Genomic DNA, 12,443 nt, shown 5'->3' on the forward strand with positions numbered 1-12,443 from the left:
CAATTTTCATTTACCAAAAGTCGATACGGCTCGGCAATTTCCGCCATTTCCCGAGTTTAGCCGAACATACGTACCTGTTCGAAAACTGTGAGGTTGCGATTATGGCGTTATCACAAGAAGACATGGCTGCTGCTATCAAGGAACCCGATCCATCAACTAAAGTAACGCCTTAGCACTGAAATAACATATTAGGTCTACATGACATATCAAAGAAATGGTCAAAGGAATTGGGCGAGGAATGTGTGATGAGGATTATGATTTCATCATAAGGGGACATAACTCCCAAGTACCCTCCCCAGAATGCATTTCAGGCCACAACAAATTAATCTTAAACAATCATTAACAGTTTAGTATAGGTTTAATACAGCCCACCTCTTATTTCTTCTGATGGTTATAGTGAAAACACAACCTGGTGCAACGGTTTTGTTTTTGACACCAACAGCTATAGACATGCCAGGTCGAATATGTTTTTAATCATATAACCATAATTATATCCGATAATTTTGCTCTATAGGATTTTTTACATTTTTATTTTTTCCGGTTTCTTTGACAACAAATTGAACGTAGGTTAAATGGGGATAGGGTGGCCTACCTTTAGAATACAGTACCACAAACTTTTCAAACACGTAACAATACCCTATGACATAATTTGTAGTATTATGTTTCTGGTCATGCCAACGAAACAATGCCCTGTGACGTCAGGGGTCATCGAGTGTGCATTAGCTCCTCCTAGTGATCTATCACCTCTATACGCAATGTCATTGAATACGCCCTGCGATGTTTGAGAGTTTTGAATATTTGTTTATAAATATAGCCTGTGGCAAGCGCTAGTTTACGAAAGCACTTTTATTTTCAACATAATTTTTATTTCATGTTATTTTTGTAATTCAAGTGTCTAAAATGATTATAAATGTGAACTAATACACATATATTATTTTTTCCATTCATTAATTTTCATTATTATGCATAAGAATGCAGTTAATTAGGTATATTATATTGGCGCTGAACACATCCAAATGTCCCCGGTGTTACTGTAGGTTACCCTGAACTCTATCCTTAGCCCTTCGATCCCCTTTACGATCATTAGAGTTAAGTACCCATTTTGTTGCTATTAGATTTCTCAAACTCTGTCCTTAGCCCTTGGATCCCCTTTACGTTCAGTCACCCCTTTATGATCATTAGAGTTAGGTATCTGTTTAGTGGCTGTTATAGATTCTATAGAGGCTCCTAATATTTTTCACACAAAAATGTTGAGTAAAAAGGATGAAATGGTGTAGTGTTGAATATTTGGGCTACTTGAAACTGTCCTGGAACATTCACACAAGCCGCTTTCACTCACTACATTTACTCAGTACTGATTCAACAGCAAACTCACCCTTGCGTCGTCACTAGCCATGCTCATGCCTCCCATGTCATTCATGCATACCCGCGGGTTTGACATCTGATGCCTTGATCCTTTTTCAGTTCGCGCCATATCGGCTCATTCCTCACCACTATCTATCTTACAGATTAAGGAATAGGACGAGTGTGGCAAATGGCATCGGGGTCACCCGTAAGTGTCCGTAAACTAAAGTCATGAGACACCATGCCTACCCGTTACCTTCATAAGTGTCGGTGAACTATTCGATCACTTTCGTTCAGTTCCGTAGCATTGTAGGCATGACTTGCTTAATTTGCACTTCGTTTCACAGTGTGGACGTAGCTCAATCGGTTAGCTGTTGGGCTTACAATCCGAAGGTCGCGAGTTTGCTTGTTTCTGGTGCAGATTTCAAAGACTATTCAATATTTTGTTGGTCAAATTTTGCACTGATATGAATTTGCCCATGAGCTGGTGCATCTAGCTATAAGGAATGTTGGACCAATCAATGAATAGTTCATGTCCTAAACATAAATCATGAACCATTTGTATTTCCAGATGTCCTTACTTTACAACAAGTGGTCATGTCATGACTTTTGGAATGTGTTACCTTTTGTATTTTTTCTATGTTGTATTGTTGACACTCACTTGCTGACCTAGATGCATCATAAGAGGACCAGTGAAGATCCGGAGTAGAATAGGTCTTCAGCAACCCATGCTTGCCATAAAAGGCAACTATGCTTGTCGTAATAGGTGACTAACGGAATCGGGTGGTCAGGCTTGCTGACTTGGTTCATGCATGTCATTGTATCCCAGTTGTGTGGATCGATGCTCATGACGTCAATCACTGGATAGTCTGGTCTACATTAGATTATTTACAGACCACCGTCATATAGCTGTAATATTGCTGAGTGCAGTGTTAAAGAGCAAACAAACAAACAAACAAAGCATCATAAGAGTCGCTATTCCACAGTCTGTTGTTATTTGTATGGTGTGTAAAACTGAGACATTGTGTGTAATTAGGATCAATGTTGACTGCTCGTGCCAGACTGAGTAAGATTGAGTTAACAGACTTGGTGTTTGAATGTCTGAAATCACTCTTGCCAATATGTCTCTCTTCAAGTCTTTTCTATGTGTACATTTCAGGATTTTATCTTTCAACAAACTATGTTGAGAGTCAAGGACCCCAAAGTGTCTTTGGATTTTTACACAAGAGTCCTTGGAATGAGGTAAGATGTTCACATCTCTATCTGCCTTTGTTTTGTTTGTTGTTAAAGGCCGCACTCAGCAATATTCCAACTATATATGATGGCAGTTTGTAAATAATGGCGTCTGGACCAAACAATCCAGGGATTGATATCAAGAGCATTGATCCACACAATTGGGATTTCGATGACATTCATCAATCAAGCTTTACCACCTCTTATGACAAGCATGGGTTGCTTAAGATGTCTAACCTGGTTCTTCACAGGTCTCTATCTGCAGCCGGGGGCACGGGTGGCCCAGTCGTCTAAGGCGCCGCAATTCGCTGTGCAGAGTTGTGTCCCTTGGGCACGTGAGAAACTTATGATTGTGGGTTCGAATCCCGATTCGCCCCGATTATGTTTTCTAGGTTTGTACTCGTGGGTTTCACCGAAGTGGTAAACATCTGAGACCTGCATCACTTCGGGCTTTCCTCCCACATTAAGCTCACCCGCCGCGATATAACTTGAATACTGTTAAAAGTGTTGTTAAACCCAACTCACTCACTCACTCTATCTGCAGCCGGCCCTGGATGTAACAAACGTCAAGGGATCATTACATTAACAGTCAGTTATCATGTGTCATATTATTTCTATGATAAACTGATTGACTGATTGTCATCCCATATGTCCAATGTTATATTTTCTCTCAAACTTTTGGGGGCGGTCGGGTAGCCTAGTGGTTAAAGCGTTCGCTCGTCACGCCGAAGACCCGGGTTCAATTCCCGACATGGGTACAATGTGTGAAGCCCATTTCTGGTGTCCCCCGCCGTGATATCGCTCACTCACTCTCAAACTTTGGAAATGATTTAAGAATGTCCTATAAAAAGTAGATAAAATTATGAAAACGACTTGATGCCATTTTTATCCAGCAAATCTAGGGATTTAGATATTGAACTGAACCTTCGTGTCAGTTTTGTCAACAGTCCCTATCTTTTTGTAAGTAAGAGACTTGTATCACATCAGATTCACCGGGACTTGACTGTTACAGGTTGTTGAAACGGTTGGACATGCCTGCTATGAAGTTCACTGTGTACTTCATGGGGTACGACCTGCCCGAAAACATCCCCACTGACGAGACTGAGAAAAGTATCTACTGTTTCAAACAGAAGGCTACCCTGGAACTAACACAGTGGGTTACAATTATCAAGTTAATTTAGTGAATAAGAATTAGTGAATTGTGTTCTGTGACAATGAAACCCTTTGTGGTGGATTGGGTTGGCAGTGTACAACTTCCTGTTGTAGTAGATGACGAAAATGAAGATTTGTTGGCAACAGCTGCTGAATGTGGATAGTACAGGTGACCTGACGCAATTTGTGATCAGTCAATGATGGACCTGCTCAATGTCTGATCTTAGCATATCAGATTTAGTGTATCGCTGTACCCTGGACACACCTGCAGGCATAATGGATGCCATAACTATCATCATCAGCTATTCACACTTGGTTAGGCTGTTTAGGTCGTTGTCTGCACAGGTACTACAGAAATGTACCCTAGCATGACAAAATATATATGGCACAAAACCAGCTGTCATGTAAACTCATGGGGCACGGGTGGCCCAGTCGTCTAAGGCGCTGCGATTTGCTGTGCAGAGTTGCATCCCTTGGGCACGCCAGAAACCTATGATTGTGGGTTCGAATCCCAAATCGCCCCGATTATGTTTCTAGGTTTGTCAGCACCATACCCGTGCTCATGGGTTTCACCGAAGTGGTAAACATCTGAGACCAGTATCACTTCGGGCTTTCCTCCCACATTAAGCTGACACGCCGCGATATAACTGGAATACTGTTAAAAGCGGCGTTAAACAAAACTCACTCACTCACTCATGTAAACTCAGTTGTGAGTCTGATATGCCACAGATGTGCTGTATACCATAATACCCTACAATTCTCACTACAGGTAGGGGACATCTGTGCATACAGATGGGTACCTGGGGTACATTTGTCTGTACCAGTCACTCGTATTTGTGCCGACAATGACCTCAATAGCCTTAGTCCGTGTGTCGGCAGATGTCCAGCTGTCAGCAGCCCTAATAACCCTTTCATTTGAATTAGCCTTTGACGAACAAAAAACATGATATTGTATTCTTGCTGCAGTTACGAGTAATCATAAGGCGGCATGGATTGCCCTGTGGTCTGAGGAAACACATCTCTCACTTTGGAATTGGATCTGTATGCGTAACTGATTCGGGACCTGCTGTAGTTAAGTCAAAAGACACATTTGGCTTGATTTTACCATTCTTGTGTTGCAAAAGCTAACTTTTACATGACCATTTTCTTTTCCAGTAACTGGGGTACAGAGAATGAAGACATGAGCTACCACAATGGAAACACAGATCCAAGAGGGTTTGGTATGCCATGTTTTGTCTACTCTGTGTGTGTTGGTAGCCTAGTGGCTTAAGCATTCACTCATGATAGGTACAGTGTGAGGTTAGGTGAAATGGGGTTTAACGTTGCGTCCAAGATTATTGCACTTACATAGGGACGTGCATGCAACTGTGTGTGTATGGCTGCTTGTACTAGTCAGGACTAATGCCAAGTTTATAGTGCTAGCCCACTGAGATACCATGCCGCAGTTTTAACATGAATACCCTACTCAGACACAGTATATTGACTCCCAGCTGACCAGTCCTAGTTTTAGCCCCTTAATGCCGAGTGCCAGACAGGTTAACAACAGGTACCATCTTTTAACGTCATTTGGAATGGCGCGGCCGGGGATCGAACCACGGACCTTCCACTCTCCGGGCATATGCTATACCACTAGACCACGGAGGCAGTCATAAGTACAGTGATGTCTTCCCCTACTTAGCATCATCATCTTACAACTTACGTATCTCTATTTTTACACAAAAAACCATGGGTTTTACTTCACCATATGTTATTCCACTATCTGCTGGGTGTTATGACTAGGGTATCACTTAGTAGTGATGAGTGTAGTGTCTGTCCTCCCTCACAAACTATATGAGGTGAGGTGAAATGGGGTTTAACGTCGCGTCCAAGATTATTGCACTTATAGCGAAGTGCATGCACGAGTGTGTGTGGCTGTTTGTACTAGTCCGGACTGATGCTGATTTATAGTGCTAGCACTCTGAGATACCATGCCCCAGTTTAACATGAATACCCCACTCAGACACAGTTTACTGACTCCGAGCCGACCAGTCCTTGTTTTAGCCCTTTAATGCCGAGCACCTGACAGGGTAACAACAAGTACCATCTTTTAACGTCTCTTGGTATGATGCGGCCGGGCGGACGCTCTACCACTAGACCACGGAGGCGGTCACACACTATATGACAGTGCCAAGGTTGGTTTAATAATATCATTGCCTATTTTGAAAGAGTGGTTCTCTTTAGGTCATTTGTTACTTTAAAGGGGCACTGATCTAACGCAATTCCCCGCTCTGGTTGCTGCCTTTGTTATTGTTTTTTCCCCCGTGAGTACCCGGATGATACGCAACGCAACTGAGCGTGACCAGAGACTGGGCTACCGTCTGCAAGGACAGCTAAATGAACTTGAAGGCTGGAGGCAATATTTGTTTTACGCATTTTTGCATAAACACTGATTGGTTAACTGTGATCTATAAAGATTTCGACAAAGGGCGCATGTTAATTAATTTCTTCGGCCTAAACAAAGAGACAAAAAGAACAGCGGAGCTCATCGGATGTCGTAATTTGGAAATACCCCAGATGGTTATAGTTTAATACTAAAAAAAGTATCCATGCAGTGAAAGAATTTTCGGGTTTGGGATTGCGTCGATAATACGATTACTACTCCCTTGTTGTCATCCACGTTTTCTCGTCTAACCCTACACTTGTGTATTTGTCGTCATTCCCTTGATGCTCAGTTAATGAATTTATTACAGGTACAATTAGTGGTAGCACCACTTAGAATACCTGACAAAGGTTCCCATTTGGCATTTATTGTGTCTGGGGTAATTATTCAATCTAAATCCAGGTTGGAAGTGAGGTGAAATGTGTGTTATGTAATATGCACGTGGCAGCCAAGCAAGAGATGAATGATCAGTTCATTTACTTTTTTTGTATATCAACGGATCGTTCCTGGTCATCAAAGGATTACAAGAAAATACGTTGATTGATTAATCACTGTTATCTTGCACAGTGGATATGTCAAAAGTGAGTGTTTACATGTCTAGGTTTACTAAAACAAAGGGAATACACTCATATCATGGCGTGAAGTGCCGATGTTAAAACAACATACTTTGTTCAAAGGGATAACTGATAATACGTTGATTGATTGATCATTGTTATCTGTCACTCAATGGAACCGTGGACGTTATGAAAATAGTTGTCACGTGGGCTTTCTCAGCCGACCCTTGAAGACTTGACACCTATGTGAAACACCTGAAACAATCCAAGTGATCAGTTGAGAAACGAACACGGGTTATAATATCCCGAAACGATATATATTTCTTAAAATATTTGATTGTTACAGAGACACGTGACATCAAATAAGTTTCTTTGTACAGCTGCAGACGAGTGGGATATTGTTCCTTTGTGTGGATATTCACGGATACATTCCCCGAACAAGGAAGCTGCCTAAAATTTATACACATAAATTTGGTGGGTTGTAATTATGGTATTTGCATTTTGTTTTCCTTCATTTGAACCGATTCGTTCTTGTTTCTCTATGTCTTGGTTGGGAAATTCTTCAATGCGCGATAGACGTTGTTTTCTCCGGTCTTTTCCTTTGTAAGCGTGTATATATTACCGTCAATTTGTAAAATTTGATTCTCTCAGGCAATTTATAAAATGTGTAAATATTTCAGCCATTTTGACTAAGAAATCTGTCCAGATTGATTAAGACGAACAAAAGGGCCTACAAACATCACAACAGATTATTATGTAGGATTAGAAGCCAAACAACATAGACATGTACTTTTCAACGAAATGTTTTTCAGTCACTTTGTAAAATATTTAGACGTTTAATAAATATGTTACACATTTTGACAGTTAAAAAATATACACACTATAAAAAAGCAATGCTTAGGTGAAATATTTACTTCGTGTTGCAAGTAAAAATAGTGTAAACGAAAATCGCAAAATTACCAAGCAAGTGACTTATCAAAACTTTGTCACCATTACCGATGCTACCCACAAAGATACCTACATTTCCTTATTATCTCGAAAACTGTATTTCATTTTGTTGATCAATGTGACCATACGCCCTTATTACTACCGGTATCCATAAACGTGACTAATGCGCTTACGAAAGGCGCAGCAGAGGTCCCGAACTAGTCTAGATTTCTGCTATACATCCGGGTACCCACTGGGAAAAAACAATAACAAAGGCAACAACCAGTCCCGGGGAATTGCGTTAGATCAGTGCCCCTTTAAGGTAATATGTTGCTAATTTTCTACTTCTCAATTCAAACTATTCAGACGCATTGTCAACCAATGAGATACATTTCCTTTGCATCATCAGGACAGACACTGTTGAATTTCTCCATCAGTTTATTGTAAGATCTGCAATATGGGGTTTCTGAAGCAAAATAGGTTTCTTGTTGGTGCTTGTAGTACAATGTTGTACCCATGCTTGTAGTACAATGTTGTACCCATGCTTGTAGTACAATGTAGTTACAAGGTCATGCTGACAACTACTCGTTTCTTGAACAAGACATTATTAGTTATGGTGTCTTTAGTGGCCATATACAGTGTTATATTAGGTCAGCAGAAAAATATTAGACAAGCAACTGTAACTTGATAGCAGTCCGCTTTCCTCTAGTTCAGCTTGGGCAGCTCAGCAATCTATTCTATTGCTTTATGACGTCATTGGGGTCACATTTCTTGTTTGTGACGTCATCTTTGACTATGTTAATGACATTGCTATTTGTATCTGAGTGACCTCTGTTGTAAGCTTTTTCTCTCTATACTTTTTATTAAAAAAGTCACGAACGTGGTTTCTTTAAACATTAATGTCTTTGCGCATCTCAATTAATGATATTAAAACACAAAACAGTGTCAATTAATGAATTTCTGTACCTGAGTTTTCATGCGAGGCAGATGTTGCAAGATCCAAAATGGCTGCTATTGACGGTATACAGTCTCATATTAGGTCAGTAACAACCATCTTGGATTTTTACTGACGGTATACAGGCTCATATGGGGTTTGTAGTTCTGCTCTCTGATTGGTCAATCTCACTTTGAGGAATAATAAGATTGAATATTTACAGGCTGCTTCCATATGGCACTCATTCACACTCATGAAAAACAATGGTTCAGAAATCATGCATGTTTCCAGGTCACATCGGGATATCGGTGCCAGATGTGTACAAGGCCTGTGAGAGATTTGAACAGCAGGGCGTCCCATTCATCAAGACACCTGATGGAGGTACACAACATTGTCTGATCATGCTGTATTAGTATTACATGGCAGTTCATACAAGCTCAAACTTGAGGCATCATTGAGATTGAGAAATATGTTTTGGTGGATGATAGTAGTCTCATGGCTAAAAAGTGCTTTCTAGTCACACTGTAGATGCTATCTTTAGTCTTCAGAGTGACACAAGGTGTGACGCTCATTCTTGGTATCAGCCTCTGGTATATATTCTTACTTAAAAAATTGTTCAAAAAGTGGTACAAAGGCTCACTTTGCAGTAAAAGCAGTACCACCCATGTTATCTGATCAGTTAAAGCAGTACCACCCATGTTATCTGATCAGTTAAAGCAGTACCACCCATGTTATCTGATCAGTTAAAGCAGTACCACCCATGTTATCTGATCAGTTAAAGCAGTACCACCCATGTTATCTGATCAGTTAAAGCAGTACCACCCATGTTATCTGATCAGTTAAAGCAGTACCACCCATGTTATCTGATCAGTTAAAGCATGACCACCCATGTTATCTGATCAGTTAAAGCAGGACCACCCATGTTATCTGATCAGTTAAAGCAGGACCACCCATGTTATCTGATCAGTTAAAGCAGGACCACCCATGTTATCTGATCAGTTAAAGCAGGCCCACCCATGTTATCTGATCAGTTAAAGCAGGACCACCCATGTTATCTGATCAGTTAAAGCAGGACCACCCATGTTATCTGATCAGTTAAAGCAGGACCACCCATGTTATCTGATCAGTTAAATTCTGGTGTCCCCTGCCGTGATATTGCTGGAATATTGCTAAAAGCGGCGTAAAACCATACTCACTCACTCACTCACTGATCAGTTAAAGCAGGACCACCCATGTTATCTGATCAGTAAAAGCAGGACCACCCATGTTATCTGATCAGTTCAAGCAGGACCACCCATGTTATCTGATCAGTAAAAGCAGGACCACCCATGTTATCTGATCAGTTAAAGCAGGACCACCCATGTTAACTGATCAGTAAAAGCAGGACCACCCATGTTATCTGATCAGTTCAAGCAGGACCACCCATGTTATCTGATCAGTAAAAGCAGGACCACCCATGTTATCTGATCAGTTAAAGCAGGACCACCCATGTTATCTGATCAGTTAAAGCAGGACCACCCATGTTATCTGATCAGTTAAAGCAGGACCACCCATGTTATCTGATCAGTTCAAGCAGGACCACCCATGTTATCTGATCAGTAAAAGCAGGACCACCCATGTTGTCTGATCAGTTAAAGCAGGACCACCCATGTTAACTGATCAGTAAAAGCAGGACCATCCATGTTATCTGATCAGTTCAAGCAGGACCACCCATGTTATCTGATCAGTAAAAGCAGGACCACCCATGTTATCTGATCAGTTAAAGCAGGACCACCCATGTTATCTGATCAGTTAAAGCAGGACCACCCATGTTATCTGATCAGTTAAAGCAGGACCACCCATGTTATCTGATTAGTAAAAGCAGGACCACCCATGTTATCTGATCAGTTAAAGCAGGACCACCCATGTTATCTGATCAGTTAAAGCAGGACCATCCATGTTATCTGATCAGTTAAAGCAGGACCACCCATGTTATCTGATTAGTAAAAGCAGGACCACCCATGTTATCTGATCAGTTAAAGCAGGACCACCCATGTTATCTGATCAGTTAAAGCAGGACCACCCATGTTATCTGATCAGTTAAAGCAGGACCACCCATGTTATCTGATCAATTAAAGCAGGACCACCCATTTTATTTGATCAGTTAAAGCAGGACCACCCATGTTATCTGATCAGTAAAAAAAGGACCACCCATGTTATCTGATCAGTAAAAACAGGACCACCCATGTTATCTGATCAGTTAAAGCAAGACCACCCATGTTATCTGATCAGTTAAAGCAGGACAACCCATGTTATCTGATCAGTTAAAGCAGGACCACCCATGTTATCTGATCAGTTAAAGCAGGACCACCCATGTTATCTGATCAATTAAAGCAGGACCACCCATTTTATTTGATCAGTTAAACTAGGACTTGTCCACCCATCAACAGACTCTAAACAGAATATTATTTATTTAATGTTTGAATATAACACGTGGTTAAATATTTCTCTGCTACGCAAATAATGTCCTGTTGCTTGTTGTAAAGATACTCTATTCAATATTGAAGTAGGATGTGTATGATATTAAAACTTCATAATTTCATCTATGTATCCTCTTCATAAACTTAAAATGCTGTGATTCAATATATGCATTTTGTTTTCAGGTAAAATGAAAGGACTTGCTTTTATTAAAGACCCGGATGGCTACTGGATAGAAATCCTCAGTCCAAATAATATGATCAGAACATGAACTCAACATGAAGCAACACTTATTTCCAAGACCACATAATCAAGAAGCCATATTCAACTTGAAATATATTAAAATGTTGGTGATGATTCAAGGGTGGAAACTGCACTTTTAGTCAGTAAACTCCCTTGCCTCAGGAAGATGTCATTCGTTGTGCAGATAGGCATCCCTTACCAACTTCTGTTTCTTCCTTCATTATGCAGACAGCTATGATTTAGGCTTAGAAATTAAAGAATTGGTTCACATCTTTCACATTTTGATCTTTCACATCTTAGATGATCTGCATGTGATAGAAACTTTTCATGGACTTTTTGTAATATTTGATTAAAATATTGCTTACTTAAGCTGTTTTAGCAGTGACCACTTGGCAATACTTAGAGTGGACATTTTGACTATCATGATGTATTTGACTGTTCACATAGTGATACATTGATACAGGGATTGGTTGAAACACTTGTAGGTTTGGCTTCAAAGCTTATAGGATAAAGCTTTACATCATGTAATTTTAAAAGCAAATAAGGCAGGGCTAGACTTGGCCTGAATGAAATCCGTCAAAATGTACCATTCCTAGACTTTATGGTAATGTCATGTCTACACCCAGTGTGTAGTTGCTTATATATGGTGCTAATTATTCAAGTGCTGAATGTGTAGAATTCCTTATTGTTTCTTGTGTGAAATCCGTTTATTTTTTAATCTTATCACATTTATTAACATTTATGAAAACATATTCATAGATTATTTCCTAAACATGTCTTTGTCACAGAGAGTTGACAGTTCTAATGGCAGTGGAATGTTGCAGTGCAAGCATTCTGTACTCTTGCTAATGTGGCTTTTGTCTTAATTATGGGGCATTAAATTGGTTTGATTTTTTTTGTCTTGTTTTGAATATATTAATTTAACTACTGTCAAAGTACGGGGGCTGGTCAAAATGTTCTATGCCTAACAAACAAAACCAGCAACTGTAAAAGTGTTTTTAATTTTATTTTTCAACATATCGAAAGTGAAGCTTTCAATTCCAGTCAGGAAGAAGTTTTCTGAAGCCACCCTGAAAAACCCAGGCAGCTTTTAGGTCTTCATTGTCGTCATAGTGCTTTTCACGAAGGCATTTGTTTAGGTTAGGAAACAGGTGGAAATAACTTGGTGCCAAATGAGGAA

General features: G+C 40.2%; 1 protein-coding gene across 1 annotated transcript; it reads left to right on the top strand.

The window, feature by feature from the left end:
• The first annotated feature begins 55 nt into the window (after nt 1-55).
• On the top strand, nt 56-12,158 carry LOC139442858 (lactoylglutathione lyase-like). Its single transcript, XM_071223761.1, has 6 exons — nt 56-161; nt 2,504-2,586; nt 3,590-3,730; nt 4,885-4,949; nt 8,855-8,944; nt 11,206-12,158. Exons 1-6 carry the CDS (start codon nt 102-104, stop codon nt 11,289-11,291), a joined length of 525 nt encoding a protein of 174 aa, XP_071079862.1. The 5' UTR covers nt 56-101; the 3' UTR covers nt 11,292-12,158.
• The last annotated feature ends 285 nt before the right edge of the window (nt 12,159-12,443 follow it).

This window comes from Haliotis cracherodii, unplaced genomic scaffold (assembly GCF_022045235.1).
Source record: "Haliotis cracherodii isolate W230 unplaced genomic scaffold, xgHalCrac1.p SCAF_5, whole genome shotgun sequence".
NCBI lineage: Eukaryota > Metazoa > Mollusca > Gastropoda > Lepetellida > Haliotidae > Haliotis > Haliotis cracherodii.

Excerpts from the sequence above, each read along its gene's own strand:
- LOC139442858 (XM_071223761.1), top strand. The coding sequence starts at position 102 with ATGGCGTTATCACAAGAAGACATGGCTGCTGCTATCAAGGAACCCGAT. Across the intron at positions 2,587-3,589 it reads ACAAGAGTCCTTGGAATGAG|GTTGTTGAAACGGTTGGACA; the intron begins GTAAGATGTTCA and ends TGACTGTTACAG. Across the intron at positions 4,950-8,854 it reads CACAGATCCAAGAGGGTTTG|GTCACATCGGGATATCGGTG; the intron begins GTATGCCATGTT and ends GCATGTTTCCAG.